General features: G+C 44.8%; 1 protein-coding gene and 1 pseudogene across 1 annotated transcript in view; both read right to left on the bottom strand.

Annotated features, from left to right (window-relative positions):
- Positions 1-8,230, bottom strand: part of FBXO32 (F-box protein 32) — a 32,217-nt gene extending 23,987 nt beyond the window's left edge. The window contains exons 1-4 of the mRNA XM_039853477.1: positions 8,003-8,230; positions 2,167-2,279; positions 1,281-1,330; positions 3-95 (exon numbers count right to left, since the gene is read on the bottom strand). Coding sequence (XP_039709411.1) covers positions 3-95; positions 1,281-1,330; positions 2,167-2,279; positions 8,003-8,118 — 372 coding nt within the window. The 5' untranslated portion in view covers positions 8,119-8,230. The remainder of the gene's footprint in view (positions 1-2; positions 96-1,280; positions 1,331-2,166; positions 2,280-8,002) is intronic.
- Positions 8,231-16,983: 8,753 nt separating this feature from the next.
- Positions 16,984-17,102, bottom strand: LOC120595882 (uncharacterized; annotated as a pseudogene).
- Between the last annotated feature and the right edge of the window lie 497 nt (positions 17,103-17,599).

Below are 17,599 nucleotides of genomic sequence, written 5' to 3'. Positions count from 1 at the left end.
ACCCGTACGACATAGTTGAATCTTCTGGAATCCAGGATGGCAGTTGAGAAGTCCAGCCTGTTGAACGCTTCCCCTAACGTGCAATAACCATGACGCTAAACACGAGAAGAAGGGGAACCGAGATTATTCTAGACGATCCACCTGGACTCTACCAAACAAGCTTGATGCCTGCTTTAGGTAGCCACGGCCATTTGCTCCTTCTGGGAACCTCCCTTCCCGAGACCCACAAATATGGGGGTAGTACAGCTGGCGGATACTTTGGTCAATGATTCACATGTTAAACACCCCTCTTTGTGACTTGCACCATTTAGATCCTTGTTCTCTGCACACAACAGCCAGGGAAAATCACAAGTAGTTGCTTCTCAGGGAAAGGGTGGGAGCTGGATATGTGATGTGCGAGATGATGGTGGTGGGTCATTGTCACGTACTCCTGAGAGGAGGATGAGACCTGTCTGCCAGCTCTGCCTGCTACCTCGCCTCAGCTCTCTAGTGCTTTTCTCATTGTGATCATCAGCAGCATTTTTCAGGCTTCACGAGGAAGCACAAGTTTTGATCTTTGACCTATGAACCCACAGGGAACTGGCAGTAGAGAGCCCTGACTCATAGTCCCAGCTCTCCTTGAAGTATGGGTGGGCTCCGGTGTATCACTGACCCCCTCTGGGCCTCAAATCACAGAGGGATATTCCCTGAGCTCCCTGACAGTGAAAAAAATTCTATCATTCTATCATACTGCCTTCTATCCTAGTTGTCCGAGCCAATAAATGCCTGTGTAGAGAGAAAATACACGTAAAAGGGTTTTATAAAGTGCCATGCAAATGTAGGTATTACAGTGTCTTGACCCCTTCTACATCTAGCTCAGTGCCTCACACAGCACAGGCACTAAGACTTCTGCTGTATTTGATGACCAGTCATTCCAGGGCTAAAACTTAACTGAATTGAATTCTAAAGAGAACAAAAAGGAGGGACTGTCCTGAGGGAAAGGTCAGGGCTTTATAATAATACTTTGGAGGTGGCATATTAATCTTTATAGACACTTTATATATATTATCTCACTAAATGGTTGGAGGGATCCACTTAGTAACTTTTGCTTCTCTCTCTCTCTAGCCTCAAACTCTGATGGTTGGCTAGTTTTAGTGAGCTGCTAGTCACCATCCACCCACACCCAGAGGACAGTCATGATTTGAAATCATATTGTTGCCCAATTTCCCACCTACTCTGTTGGGAAAGGCATTAAGCTATGCCTACCCTTTAATAAATTTAATCAACAGATGGATGCTCACCTCTTTAGTACTTCCTTTGTGAACATAGATCCATTTTTCTTGGTGGAAATCTAGACAGACAAAAAGAAAAATTACCCGGCTTTAAAATTTATAACATGCCCAAGATTTTAAACTTGTTTCTTTTTCATTTATTCCAAAGCGTGAAAAGGTTTGAGAAAAAAATACAAAAACTCTACTGACCATTTAAGAGGATGCAAATGCCTAATTTCTGCAGCATATAAATACTGGGGTTATAATTTACTTTGTCCAAAGCACTCCAAATCTTTGATACTCAGATTTAGTATTTCATAGCTCCAAATGAAAAAAAAAAAAATCTAATACCTAAGTACAAGTTTGTTTTAAATGCGAAGCCTACAACTTATATAAGGCTATAAAGCATAGAAATAAAACAGATAACATGAGGAAACCATGCAGTATAGATGGATTACACTAAAGATCTGTAATTCATGCTTATTAATAGAACTTTATACTCTGTTAATACATACAGCATCTAGAAATGTTACTAGTATTTATACAAGGAAAGAGAAACAAATCTATTTTCAAAGCCTCAAAACACAGTTCAGAATAAGCGCACACTGGATCCGATTCAGCTGACCATATCGCTGTATAAATAACTAAATTAACTATGTCAAATATAAGTGACAAGCAGGGAAAAAAATGCCCCAACTAGCAACTGACTTATAAACAAGACTATAAAGAACACATTAATCTCCCTTGTAAAATGCACAGCCAGGTTTCTGAGTGCAAAGTTCCCAGAATCCTCTATCAATGACACAGTAAACACTGAAGCAGATGTCGAACATTCAAGGTGTGAATTTCTCCCCCCTAAAGAACCAATCATAACGATCTTCGAACAGCTTTCTCCGTTAAGTTCAAAACAGCTTACACTGAGTTTTGGTTTTGCTGTTCAGCATGTCCTTCTTTCTCTTCTTGGCTGCAACATCATAGTTCAGGCTGTTGAAAAGATTCTCCTTATTATATACTTCCTTGTTGCAATAACTAGGAAAAACAAGACAAGAGGGCATGTGTGTGACAGCTATACTTTAATCCGAGCTGTTTCTATAAATAACTTACTGGGTTATAAAACACAAACATACATGCTTCGCAAAAAAACAATAAAACTCCCTCAGAAGAAGTCTATTGCAGGCACAGACTTTCTTCTGTTAGGATCGAATATTGTCACATCTCTGTGGAAGGCAGGGATGGGCGCTTCTGCTTCTTTTGAATTCCCAACAGTGCCTGCCATTATATCGAACACACAGCCCTGCTCTCTTTAACTAAGGGTACTACAATATTACTTTAAGCAAAGATGATGAATGGAGGGTGAGGAGAGGGGCCATGACTGGTATCACTGGAATACACAATGCCTTCATTTTGCAAAAGCATCCACCCCAAGTTGCTTTTTAAAAAGATATAATGCACATGCCATACAATTCTCCTAAAGTGTACCCAAACTGCTTTTTTAAATAGCTGCTTCTGTCACGCCTTAAAAAGATGATCACATTTACAAAAATCTGACTTACGAACTCCATTTCTAGGAGATGTTTCATGTACAGTGCTAGTTGTTTAGGTTTCACGGAACTGAGTAACACTAGGCATGAGGTTGTGAGGTGAAGACCTTGGGCCCTAAATGGAACAAGCTGAGTTCACGATGCATATATTTATGAGGGCTGAGAAGACAGAACTGCCCAGTTCCCAGGTCACTGAAGGATGTGGAGGTTCACCTCAGGTCATGTGTGTTATTTCCCTTGTAGGCTAAGCCATCATTTGGGGTGTGTGTGTGTGGGGGGGCTGGCTGAGTTCTAGTCTACTGTACAATGTAATTTCAAAGTTTCTGGAAATTTCTGAAGAGTTTCCACAGAAGGGATGCAGGAGAAATACAGAGATATAATAAGAAGGTGGGTACCCGACTCTCCCGACTCTCACGGGGGTATGTATTTATATGCAAGGCAAGTTTTATAATGCCAATTAGTAAAACGTAAACTAGGTTTTAAAAAATCACACCAATATATTAGAGTACTTTACTTTTCTGAGTTCCTCTGAATTTAAAATATGATTTACATTTTTTTTAGACATACATCTATTGGGTAAAAGGAGGTACACTTGTACTTCTCCATTCCATGGACATTGTGTAAATGGAAAAAAAAAAAAAAAAAGAGGGTTTGAAAAAAGTTCCAGTATCCTGTTGGTACAACAGTCTCTCAATTAGCGCTTCCATAAGTACAATGAGTATCTTGCTAAAATGCTGGCACATGACATTGCCAACAATATACTCACTCAGTGTTTCTGGACCCATAGGGACAAGCTTGATAGGTAACCAACCATTTGTTAATCTTCCCTCGTAAGGACCTGCTTGACGCCATTTACCGAGTTTTCTGGTGTCTTTAGCCGTCTCCTTTTCATTCAGGAAAACAGGATATTTTTAGGTTTGAGAGAGAGTACTGCAGAAATGTCCTCTCTCAGGGGTACTTTCTTTTTTTATTTGTAATTTTTTTCTTCAGTACAATGCTTAGACATTGATATAATTTATGAAGTGATCCCCCCCATTACCACAGCACCCATCTGTCACTACTCACAACCACTACAATAATAGTGATACTTTCTTAATCAAGCCAAGGGCGAATGTTTCGGGCCAGGCTCTGTGTCACATGTGAGCGTGTGTTTGTCTCCTTGCACTAAGACAGGGGTACGAAACCACCCATCTGTCAGTTATCTGCTCTGAAGTCAGCAGGAAAAGAGGAGCAGGACGAAGGGAGGGCAGAACTCTTGAGTCCTTAAGGTTCACTTGAGAAATTTCAATCAAAGTTGAGAAGGGGACAAAATGGAAGGTCCCCTGGCTGGCCCACGATGTACCAGAGCTTGAGAAAGCAGGCAGGCCACTTCGTGGGGCCATTCCTTAGAAGTTTGCAATATTTATATTTCATCTTATTGTTTTCTAATTGAAAACATTCCTCAAAGGAATTGGAGCACTTGCTTTCCTCACAGAAACGCCAATAACCTGCTTTCAGCCCGAGTGACTCATTTCCAAAGCTAGTTTCATTAGAATCTGACATAATTGACGATGCTTTCGTACTGCAGAATGTAGAAAAGCTTTAACCCAAGAGAATCCCTGAACTTTTTGCTTAGTTACTAGGTTTTGGAAGGAAGGGCTATAGGGTTTATGTATGTTGCTTGCTTCTATGTTGTCTTTTAAGTAATAATATATTCAGTTAGAGGCTATTTTGAGAGTTGAATTATGTCCATTTGAAGGAAATACAAAGCCAATGGAAAATCGCAACAGAAAATTTTAACAAGCCACCACCGTTTAAGAACCGCGACATTTATTTTTAAAATAAGCAAAGCCATTTAAAGAGGCTTTCTTCATTAAGTTCAATCATAGCCAGTAAGTTGCTATTTTGTAGTCAGTTCTTACTAATCTTGATTTTTATAGGCACAGTCCTATAATAAGAAAAAAGACCTCTCCAGCCCTATACTATCATCACATTCCAAGGTACTTTAAGACAATTTTAGAAAAGGTGGAAAGATTTCAAAGTAAGACCATTTTGGCAGCGGAGATAAAGGGACAGAAGGAAAAGAAAAGGAGGGGGAAAAGCCCCATTTTTCATTTCATTTGCAATAAGAGGCCATTTAAGAAAGCGGTGGCTGCCCCAAAGGGCTTAGTTGTAGGTGAAGGCCAATGACATATCTATGCTGATTTGCTCCAGTACATACCCAAATTGTCAGACTCACTCAGCTAGTACCTAGATTGCTTGGTAAAACAAACAGCCTACTGTATAAAGCTCTTAGAATAGTGCCTTGTATACAGTAAGCACTCATAAAAATCTTACTATTATTTTTATTTTCTTATGCACCAAGGTAAACTTCCTGCTTCCTGGTTCAGCCTTAGCTACGCTGGAAAGCAAAAGGAAAGTTTTCAACTGCAGGACTTAAAGAAGGGTAGCTGAGGCTCAGAGAGCTAAGATTACTCATCTTGGGGGAGGGGATGGGGGAGTGTCATTGGTGAGAAGGGCTATCTGAGGTGCCTCAACCACCACTTCCTTGAAGCATTCTTGGATCACCCCAATTCATTTGGAGCTCTTTCCTTGAACTTTAAATCTGCCCCACCAAATTTAGCGCTTGTCATTCCTTCTCTATCTCAACGTAGTGTCAACTTTTTGAGAAGGGGCCCTGCTTTAAGCTTTTCTGAAATCCTCCTACAATCTGTTTGGGGCACTTGGCTGTGATGGGCTTTGTATCATTCTGCTATTGGAGGAAGATGGGGCCACAGGACCACAGAGAAAATGGCCAGCAGGGTCCAGAGAAGGTGTGCCGTGCAGACAAACTATGGTCAACATGAAACACTAGCCCCCCAGGCTAAAAACACAATGTGCCCTTCATCCCTGACTCTTGTTTGGGCAGCTCACACAATGTACGTGGGATTAGAGAAGTGTACCATGTCTCTGTGGTCCTCACCCACCCCCACCTTCGAAAGGGCCTGCCTTTTGTTGTCTCCTAACAGGAGAGGCATTTGACCTTACCTGTGTAGGCAGGCACTCAGCCCAAACCTGACATCACTGAAAAACAGCACCAAGACTGAAAACAGTAGGGATATTTGAGACTACAAACCCAGGTCTCAGAAGGCCAATGCTTTAAAGAAGTTGGCAGACTTCTCATGCTAAGAAGGGATTGTTTACAATTGCTGGGGAAAAAAAATACAGGCCTCTGCAAACAAACAGCCGGCTGCTTTGCTAGGAGATACCAAATGATTCCTAAGCTCTGACTCATCAAAGAACCACAGGCAGTCGCTATACCTGTATAGATCACCATTTGTGATAATGATGGTGAGTGAGACAGCTCTAGTTCAGAAGACTGTGAAATAGGAAGAAAGAAGGGAGACTCATTAAGGGGACAAAGGGGCAGTGAGCTATGGGTCCCAGCCTAGGTTAAACATTTTTAGACAGTTGAAACCATCTTCAGGTCTGCTGTTCTGTGGAGAGAGAGGCATCATTATTACTGCGAAAGGAAGGTGATAGCAACTCCTCTCCTGGAGCAGGGACAGTGGGAATATTTATGAACCAGAGGCTCTGTATTCTGAATCCTCTCCTGCTGAACCCAGGGGTCTTCTGCTTTCCACTGGGGAGCACCCTAAATTACTGGGTGAGCCACCGCAACACGGCTCAGCAGATCACTGCTGCACCTCCCTAGGAAGAATCCGAACTGTCATACAGAAATAAAGTTACTCAAATATTAGCTTATAATCCTTAGGAACGAGGAAGAAGGAAGGAAGGGCATAATTGACAAAATACAGTCTGGTGATAGCAGGTAATCTTTTTATTTTTCTGTAAGTAAATTATCTGGTTTTTCCATAAATAAAATTGCTTTTCTTAACAGTGGCAGAGACTGCCTAAAAGTATCTTTAACATAAAGGTCAATTTGCTGTTGTCTCTCCTTATAGGCCTCCAAGATTAAATATTGTGTGTCCCCCCTCCCCCCCTCCCCCGTGGCTGTCCAAATAACCATATTATCCCGATAGCTTTCTTAAAATGAGTGCCAAGGGCTCAACCAAACAACCACTGGGAAGTTTCAGTAAGTGGGAACCTGGCCTCACAGAACTCTCTATTGAAGTCAATTTGAGGGCACACGGGGTGGGATGAGGGGAGGTGTTTAACAAAAGGTGGTGGGAGAGAGGCACCGAGGGTGACCCCGCCGCGCAGTCGCCCTCTGGACCCATTTTCATTGCCCTCCTCACCTGGGCCAAATGCCAGGGATCTGGAAGTCACCCGTTGGGATCCTGGACTGACAGATTCCAGACCGCCTGATTTCTTAGGTGGTGCTTCAGCGCTATTAACTGAGCAGAACACCCAGCCCAGGGGACCTCGGATTTTCTACCCCACTGACAGAGCTCAGGTGGAATCTCCAGTCCAGGGGCTCAGCTGAGCCAGGTGGACTTTCTGCAGGTGATAGGCACCAGTTGAAAATGGGGTTGCACTCATTTGGCAAAGAAAACTGACCTAAAGGGTCACAGAGGAAACAGGTGCAAATGCTTGGCCTTCGCAGAAGCAGGAGACAAGGGTTCCATCCTCTTCCCCCCTCCCCCCTGACCCCCTCAGCGCGGCAGCCCTGACGCCTGACCACCGCTCCACAAATCCGCCGTGCAAGCGCCGGTGCCCCAGGGACCGTCTGGCCGCCCCTTCCTGGTTACTCATCCTCTCTGCCCACTCTGTGGTCGCCTGCCCACTCTGCGTGGGAAGAGCCTGGCGGCGCTTCGGCGGAACCTGCGTCCAAGGCAGTCACGCGACTGTGCCCACAGCCCTCGGGCGCTTCGAGCCCCGCCACCCCGGCGGTGAACGGCGCGCGGCCCACTAGCCCGCGCCCCCACACTTGCAAACTGCGCAACTCTGGTGTCTTCAAGGCCGGGGACCCTTCAAGGTGTGTGCTTAAGCGTGAGCGTGTGCGGACAAGCTCCACGTTTGTGGATAGATTCTCAGAAGGACCCGGGGTTCTGTAAGGGGTCGCGCCCACTTGGAGACGCTGACCTTGAACAAAAAGAGAAACCAAATCCTCCGAATCCCGTGCTCTGGCGACCTCTGCAGAAACTGGGCCACTCACTCCCATCTCCCCAGCCAGGGGCTCCCTCCTCAGCCTATTCCAAGCCCGCCAGCTCCGCACTCCCTCTGCTCGCGCCCCCGCCGCCCTCCCGGGCCTGCTTCGCGGGGCTGGAAGTTGGCGGCGGAACCACTTACCTGCTTAGGTCGCTCACGAAGCTGCCGCTCTTCTCATCCAGGAAGCGCTTCCAGCCGTCGGCCGTCTTCACCCAGCTCTGCCCGGGGGACCGCCAGTCCTGCCCGAGGAACGGCATGGTACCGCGAGCAGACCTGACGGGTGCACGCGAGCGACCGATGCACCGGGCTGGCCGGGCGGCCTCGGGGACGCGCCGCGCTGGGCGCACGCTCGGGGCGCGGGGGCCGGCGGCGGGGACCCCGCGCGAGGCGCGGCGGGGGTCGGGGTGCGGAGCCGAGCGCGCGCTCTGGCAGGCGGCGCGGCGGAGGGGCGCGGGGCGCGCGGAGTGCTGCGCTGCGGGCCCCGCCGCCGTATTTATCCCCGGCCGCTGGCCGCGGTGCTTTGTTGCCGGAAGAGCAGCCTGCTCTTAGCCCGGCCCCCCGGCCCCGAGGCCACGTGGCTTTGTTTATGGGCTCGGCCTGTTTGCCCAGGCGCCCGCGGCTCCCGCTCCTCTGGCTGTGTGTTGCACAACAGCGCGCGGGTGGAAACTTGAAGCCGCGCAGCGAGACCAAGACTCCCGTGGCCCCCTCGGCTTCGGTCCCCTCTGCGCTCCCTCCCCGCCCCAGGGCGCAGCGCCATCGCCAGGAGAGCAAGTCCCGGCGCTCGGGTAGCCGCGTGCAGTCCTCCCGCGGCTCCTGGGCTGGCGAGGTGCAGGGAGCAGGAGGCCAGAGAGGCGTCTGGGTCACCGCGGGGCGTGGGTGGGCAGGAGGGACAGCTCCGCTCCCGCCCCCGAGCTGTCACAATCGAGCCCCGCATTCTGGGCAGCCCTCCGAAATCCAGGCCTGGGCTCAGCGCCTGCGGGAGCAGGGTGTCTGTGGGGGAGGGGCTGGGTGGGCGCAGCCTCCTGATCCTTCTCAATGCCTAGACCCCACTCTTGGACCAGGGAGGACAGCCCCGCACCCTACCCAGCCCCGAACTGTTGTTAACGAGTCCGCAGAGGCCTGTTTCCCCAGGGGAAAAGGAAAGGGGGAGAGAGAGGCCAGGCAGCATCTGGTCCTCGCAGGGTGGGAGTGGAGTGCTGGGACCACCCCCGTCCCCATTCCCCAGCACCCTAAGCAAGCTGCGCTGGCGTCCGTGGCGCCTGGCTGGACAGACAGCGGCCAGGGAGCAGGTTAGGGGTGTCCTAGTCTGCTCACTGTACAAATCTCCTCTCAGGCTCGGCGTGGGGGTTGAGGGGGCTGGCCTTTTGTTTTGAAAAACAAATAACAAAAAACAAAAAACCCCGGCTGTACTCCTCCCCTACCTGCTGCTCGGCATCCTTTGAGCTATTAAGCCCTCTCCATGAAATAATAGGGCGAGAGTTTTAGTTTAGGAGAGAGGGGCCCAGAATGCCCCTCCGTCCGACTGATGGGGACTGAAGGAATTGCACCGTGAATGCCAGATGAGGGCACTGGGGGCCTCAGAGAAAGGTCAAACCAATGACTTACCCAGGGTTGCAAGGCTGGTTCGTCACAACCCTTAGTACAATCTGAAATTGCTCTGCGTGCTTTCACTTTTTTTTGATAACGATCTATCCCTTTCTGCAGGACGTAAAATCCATGAGAGCTAGTCCCTCCTGTCTGTCTTGTTCCCAGCATCCCAGCACCTTGCCAGGCCCAGAGTAGACAGACCTTCAATAGCTATTTGTTGTACCAATGGGTGAAAGGATGTGGGAGGCTGCTGGCGTCAGGGCGGCTTCTTGCCCTTCAAGACTTCTAGTTTCACTGCTTCGCCTTCTGAGCCATTTGGCAATTAGATCGCATAGAGCAGTGACAGCAGAGTAAAACTTCTGTGCTCAAGAATTAGCACAGAATCAGCTTCCAACTTGATTCGTCCATGTTCCTTCCTCTGCAGCCACCAATATCTTCCATTCCACCGACTTTGTGGGGTCTTTAAGGCTCAGAGTAGACAAAGAAATCATGTGTGCCTTGGGAGGTTATATATTGGAAGGGGAAGATGTTTTTAATAAAGTCTGTTTTCAAGTAGCCAGTTTTAAGAATCACTAGTTACATGTCAGTAAACTACACCTCTGTAGAAACCAAAGACAGAAGAGAATTTGGATTCTAATTCTGGTAGCACAACATGCTGCCTGTATAATCTGGATGAATGACTTCAATTCTGGAGGCTCAATTTTCTCAGCTGTCAAGAAAGAATAAAGCCTATAAAGCCTACCTTTCAGAATTGTTTAGAAAATGTCGTAATAGGGGTTATTGGTACTGGTTCTTTCCACCTCTTTGGTAGTGTTATGTACCCACATGGCCCATGGCCTGTTAGTGATGTACTCCCTGATTGTTGACATTGAGTTTGGCCATGCGACTTGCTTTGGCCAATGGAATGCTCTGGATGTGATGTCAGCAGAGAATATGGTGTGGGTGCTTGTCTGGTTGGGTTTGTCCTTTTATGTTTCCACCAACGCTGTGGCAAGAGCATACCCTGAGTAGCCACTGCTCCTTGAGTCTTGGTTCCAGGATGGGACACAGGAGCACACCCCAGTTGCCCCACATATACATTAGCAAGAATTAAATGTTTTTTTTGAATGCCACTGAGATTATTGTGGTCTTTTATTATATACAGCATCATTGTATTAATAGCTGACTACTACAGAGGGTTGAAAGGCTGAAAGTTTGTGATTTTAGTTTTTTTTTTTTTTAATTCAAGCACAGGTAGAAAAATCACAATTTTTTTTTTGGTCCTCTTTAGTTAAGAACTAAACTCAGGAAGCCACAGTGTTTATCTCTAGTCCTCCAGCTCTGTCCTTCTCAAAAAAAGGAAAAAAGCCACGTCCAGGCTATCCAATCTTAACGCAGCTAGGCTTCATCTGAAGTATGAGTGACTGCTTCAGATTTCTCACATCATTTAAAATCTAACTTGACACTTCTTCGAACACATGGTTTCTACTAGAAGGCCTTGTAATGCTGAGCTCCTCAAGATAAAGACTGTGCTAGGCCATGTCTAGAATAGTTATCATCACGTCAGATGTTGGCTTGACTTTTCAAAGGCTTCGTGATTAGAAGCCTTATCATGGCTGAGCATTTGAGAATCACAAAGGCAAAGTATCAGTGTCATAGCTTTGGATTGACGATACAGAGGCAAAAAGATATTCTGCTCAGTTTGAGTCGTGCATGCGACGTGAGTACCATGGCCATGAATTCCGTAGCATGGACACCGAGCCGCTGTGTTTTCCCGAACAGTTTTGTAAAACAGATTGCCCAGATTGCATGCTGGGTATTTTATTTTTTGATATTTTTACGTATACTTCTCTTCTATGCAGCTGTGAACTCTTTGTTGGTAGGGCTGTGTCTTAGTGGTTTGGTCACCACAGTGCCTAGCATGGTGCTTGGTACATGCCAGGCAACCGATAAATACTGCAATAAATTGTCGAACTACTCTGGGATGCTGTTATTCCCACATCTTCACCTGTTGACAACTCATTACTTCTAAGGACATAACAAGGTAGGGAAGAGGGAGGGTTGGCAACCCCCACATCTACCCTGCATAGCTGACTTCTCCATGGTGCCTTACCAGTTGGTGAGGCAAATAAGGAAGGTGGTCAAAAGGTAGCATCTTAGAAAAAATGTTTTAATGTGTTTGTTCTCCTAATAGCAGATGCTAGCCATGCTGAAGATACTGTGTCAAACACTTTGCAATGATAATTCTGTTTAACACTCTTTACAAAAGCCCGTGAGCTGAGTATTGTTATCCCTATTTTACAGATGAAAAAGCTGAGGCTCAGAAAAGTTAAATAGCTTGAATGAGATCACCCAGCTAGTATGTGGTGGAACCCAAGCTGGCACCCAAATCCATCACCAATTCCAACTGGAGCCAGATTGACTGGGTTCAAATCGTAGTTCCCCACTTAAATAGCTGTGTAACCTTGGGCAAGTTACTTAACCTCTCTGTGCCACGCTTTTCTCATTTGTGAAATGGGAATAATGATAGTTCCTACTTCAAAAGGTGTTATGAAGATTTATTGAGATAATACGTATACTTATAACGGTGCCAACACCAATGGTATTATTATTATTATCTTTATGCAAAGTTTTCACCTCCCATCTTTTACTTCCTTAAGGCCCTTTCTCTCCCACCACATTTTAAGTTTTGAGGGCCTGGAGCATAGTTCACTCAGCTAATTTCCAGATATGAGAAAAATGTGTCAATTGGAGCAAATTGTACAATGAAATGACAGTTTTCATATGATTAGTTACTATTTATTGCACTTGAACTATAGAAATGAGTCTTATTCTGTTTAGAGGTCTAGATTTTCAAAGGTAAACCCACTACAATTTTAGCCTGCCCACTGCCTCATAAGGCTGTTTAGAGAAATTGTTTGTAGAAAGAACTGAAAATCTTAATAAAATGCTCTGTTGTTTCTAAACCAAAATGACATTTCTTTATAGCTTTGTCTGAGAGAGTGACTACTTCTCACTGAAATGAAACGGCATTTTGTTTTTTCATAGTTTCTTTTTCTGAAAGGATATTTGTGTGTATGTGTGTATGTGTGTGTGAAAAAAACTTATCAACAGTAGTTGTAAGTTAAAAATAACTTTAGCTGTTGGGTATGGTATGGGCTTGAATCAGCCAAATCTGTTGGCTCACCCTGTCCAAGTTAGAGTGAATTTTGTGCAGGAAGAGCTGGAGGAACTCAGCATGTCCCTGTTGTCCCAAGGAATGTGTGTTTAATGCTACAACAATTTGCATATGACCTTTACACCCAGTCTGTCTAGGGCGGGGCATCCTTGAAACAGTGTGAAATACGTCTGTTAGGTGTGTTTGAGCAGGAACTGCTGCCTGTGTGTTATTTTTGGGTCTCTGGCTGCTATGAGTCCTGCCAAGTAAATTAAAGTCGGTCAGACACATGTCACTGAAAATATTCTCATTACTTTAATGAGAATCATTTGGTATTCTTCAAATGTGGGCCTGGTTCTGTTTTTGAGAGAGAGTCAAGGATGTTTTGCTATAATCCTCCTCCTTTCATACATAGCCCAATTGTTCAATTTTAATGAAAGTTCTTTTTTTTTCTTTTAATAACTAGCAAAAATGATTTAGAGACAAGACTGCTAACTTTTGTATAATATACAAAATGAATGAAACCACATATTTACATCAATACCCCAGACTTCCAGTGTCTTTTTAAAAAATACAAATTTTAAAATGAGGATGTTATGGTAAATTTGTATGTTAAATTTGTTATGGACATAAAGCTTTAAATACTACATTAGTGCCTGAAATTGGTTAAAAGAAGTCTTTCTATGGTCTTTCAAATGATATTTTTATCCCCATTTTACAGATGAAGAGACTGAGGCTCAGATATGTTAACTACTTACAGATCTGCTTAAAAATCAAAACAAACTTTTAGAGGTTACCTAATTCATTTCTCTCCTTTTACCCATGAGGAGGCTAAGGCCCAGAGAAGAGAGACTCACTTGAACAGAGCCAATTAGTAGCACGCCTGAGAATTGGATGCCATGAGACCAAACCAAAAGGGTTAGAATATTTTATTAGTCTTACCGTACTGACCGATGTCCCTGAGAAATGTAAATTTCAAAGTAAAATTCAAATGCTATGATTTACACATTCCAGTGATTGGATTTTTATCAGGACTTCTCATCAATGAATTTGGTCCAAAGAGTACAAGAAAAATAATAACAGGTATTTGAGTCCCTAAAGAGGCTACTATTCAAAGTCAGCCAGGATCCGAGAGAAATAGCAGATGTGAACAATCAGGTGCTTTATAAGTCCTTGCCTGACCACCAAATTGAACACACATCTGCAGCTTGTTATGTTTTGACAAATCGTAATCACTGCATGTTTTGACTTGTCAGCCTAATGATTGGAGAAGTGGTTTGTGAGTCATGTTAAGTATGTTTCCTCATATGTGTCAGCTACTGATTTGTCACTTTACCTGTTCAGTTTTTGCATTTATATGCACACACGCGTTATCGAGATGGTAGTATGATTCTATGACATCATTTTGTTGTCATAGTCGATAATTACAAATTTTCACTGGGAAATAAAACAATACAGTTCTCTCCTGTCCTTTTGCATGGGCGGTTTGCATAGCTCTCCCTGTCTTAAAACCACCATTTTCTCATAGGAAGTAAGTCTATAGATGTATTGTGCTCACTGCTGTATGCCTGTTGCCTGGCACAAATGAGTTGTCAGTGTATGTGGAATTAATTTCAAAGCGGTAGCCTGGAAACTGTGGACCATGAACTGAAAACCGTTTTACTGTTTGTCTCAGACAATTCAATAAAAATAAAACAATCTCTATGATTTCTTTTAAACAACAGTACATTCATTTCAGTAAGAAAGAAGCAGTTTAAAATAAAGTACAGAATGTTCATCTTCTTTCCCATTCTGACTACTGCCTGAGAAATTCGGTCCCTTAAGGGACCTAATATTTTCAACCAGAGTTTACTGTTGATAGTAATTTAAGAAATAGTTTAGTCTTTTAAACATCTGCTTTGCTAAAAATGGTATTCCATAAAAGCCTTTGCAAAAGGTCTTCAAGTTGTATGTTTATTGAAGAGATGGTACATAAATTAGTATTTTTTTTCTTCTATCAACTGAGCCAAAGGAGTGGTTATCTTTAGTTCTGTTTTTTGATCATTTTACAGGCTGTAAAATTTATTATGGAACATCATTCATTCATTGTCTCAACAGGGATACATCACACCCTTGCTATGTTTCTGGTACTTTTCTAAAGCAGCTTGGGGAACACAAAGATGAACATTTACTCTCAGGGAGTATATAAGGCCGTAGGGAGATAGAGGGACATAAATATGGATTCCTAAAACTGGGGTGTGTGTGCAGTGATAGAAATGTGCATAGGGATTGTTAGGACACCCATGAGGATAAGACACCTAACCCTACCTGGCTGGAATGTCAGGTGAGGCTTCCTAGAGTGGCTCTTAAGTTGGGTCTTAAAGGATGAGTAGAAACTGATGAAACAAATGGAGGTAAAGGTGGGAGTGGCTTGGGCTTCCCGGTAGAGGAGGCAGCATAACAATGACAAGAGGAGGGGAGCGGCATGGGGTGCAGGTGAAGGACAGAACTTGAGGCTGGGAGTGAGGAGCAGGGGGCAGATTGCAGAGGGCTCTGTGGGATTTGTTAGAAGCGTGAGCTTTTTTCGGAAGTGGTGGGAGCCGTGGAAGAGCTGTAAGTAGGGGAGCGACATGGGTAGATTGAGCTGTCGGTAGGTATCTCTTGCAGGGTGAAGGGACGGATGGAAGAGATACACGACAGGAGATGGGGGACAAGTTAGGAAGATGCCACTGTTTTCAGGCAGCAGTTGACGAGCACCAGAACCAGGAGAGTGGTAGTTGGGGAGGTGAGGAGGGAATGAACTTGAGATGTGTGGGAAGCAAACACTTCAGGACTTGGTGGTTGATCGGATGCAAGGGACAAAGAAAGGGAAGTGCCAAAGAAGGCTTATGAGATTCTAGTTTAAATGAAAGAAGAAATGAATGAGTGAATGGAAAACTGAGGACTAGAGTCTCTTGTTATGAGACCTCACTTTCACTGATTTTAGGGCCAAGAACAAAACAAACTATGTTTCTTCTGCCTCAGGGGAGATTGCCTGTGTTGGTGAAAGCACTTCCTCCTAATTGCCGGGCCTGCCCTGAGAAGAGGAAGGAACTTCATATGGGACAACGTTCAGAAAGGATCTTCTCTTTTTGTCCTCATCTGTCCGATCTATCTTGAATAAGATGGGTTTTCTCTGTCAATGGTTATAGGACACGGTCCTGTACCATGAAATGAAATGTCCCATTTTCGCATACCTTAAAAAATGTTATAAATATATATAATGTATTTCTCACTACATATCAGGTACAACAAACTTCGTTTTAAACAAATAAGCAAAGAACGAAATTGCCTAAGACTAACGAATGGGCAATGAGAATGTGCTGAAAATTTGTTGTGTATATAATCGTCCAGTCAGTACTGCCTGCTGGTCCCCTGATTCAGGTGGATGCCTTATCGTGTCTTGATGGGAGGTCATTCTTATTTCTAAACACAGGCCCTATAAGGACCAGATCTTGCTCCCTGCTGTGGTCCATCCAGGGGCGGCACCAAGTGACTTAGGCTTGAGGGATCACATACTCTCCTGGGGGAGTGATGGAAGGAGGCCGATAGTTCTTTGTTGGAGGGCGTCCTGGCCAGCGTTGTTGGAGGGATGCTAACCCTCAGTGGTCCTTACTGCAGCAGCTTTGCATGGTCCTGCTGTCTGTTCTTCTTGGGGTCTCTTAGTTTCCACACTTGTTTCTTTAGCCTCTTGACGATGCTATGAACCCCGATGTCTTCCAATAAAACCTTTGTGCTCAGGAGAGTCAAGGCTGATTTCTGTTGCTTGCAAACAACAACCCTGACAGTGTGGAACTTCCATGTAGGAGAGGTATTTAGAGACTGGGTCACATACAAACACACACTCTGTCCTCCACCTATCACTCCGCTAAGCCCCTGCAGTCTCATGTGCTCATCTGTGCATTCGGGCCAAGGGTTGAATTAGACCAGAGAGGATGATTTGTAAGTATTAGGACTTACCAAAGAAATCACCTGCTGAGAAGACTGGACTCAAGCCCAGACATGGGATTTCAGCTTGCACAAAACTGGCAGATTTAGGCATATTGAGACAGAAAAGAATGTCGAGCTGTCCATGTGTGAAAGTAAAAGATGAAGAATTGAAATGCTGAGAGCCATAGATTTTTCTAATAAATCCATGTCATGAGCATCATCAGGGCAGCAAGGCAGTGCCCAAAGTTCAACTGGTGATAGTTTATAAATTTCCCTAAGGTACCTATTTTGTTATAAACTGTTTCTAAAACTGATGCTTCAGATGTAGAATTTAGCTCAAAGGCAGGGTGAAGGGAGTAACTTTTTTTTTTTTTTTAGGCGAGGCAACCCTTGGTTGACCTCACAGATTGCAAGGACCTTGTCAAGCTTACAATCCCTTTTTTATTTTTTACGCCTACAGCACCTGGTCTTCCTAGGTGGTCTCCCATGCAAGTTCTAACCAGACCCAACCTTGCTTAGCTTCCAAGACCAGACAGGATTGCGCTTGTTCAGGGTGGCATGACCATAGACTAGGGAGTAACATTTATTGAGTGCCTATCATGTGCCTGACTTTTATTTACATTGGTTTATTTATCCCCCTGCCCCCTGACCCCAACCCTACACAGTGGGGACAATATTCCCATTTTATTCACAAGGCGACTGCACAGTTGGAATCACACAGCTCACAAGTGGCAGAGAATTTGAATCCAGGACTTTCGACTCCAAACCTTGAGCTCTTTCCATGACACCATTCTGCCTCCCAAAGGTTACATGGGGGCAACAGGGAAAATGGGAACAGAGAGTGTGGACTGCTAGACCTTAGGAAGAAAATTCTTCTTCCATGTAAATGAGACACAGGACCAGAAATACAGCTGACCTGTTATTAACATAGCTGCCACTGTGTAGTCTGGAGTGACTTCGACTGTCTTGGCATCCTACACAACATCACCTGTAAGTCACTAATGAACTCACTTTATGGCAAAAGGAGTTCAGTACCGGGCTCTAGATGACAAAATTAACTGATTTTA

Source organism: Pteropus medius, unplaced genomic scaffold (assembly GCF_902729225.1).
Source record: "Pteropus medius unplaced genomic scaffold, Ma_sr-lr_union100, whole genome shotgun sequence".
Taxonomy (NCBI): Eukaryota; Metazoa; Chordata; class Mammalia; order Chiroptera; family Pteropodidae; genus Pteropus; species Pteropus medius.
The sequence above is the reverse complement of the archived record's forward strand: the minus strand, read 5'-3'. Positions and strand labels throughout refer to the sequence as shown.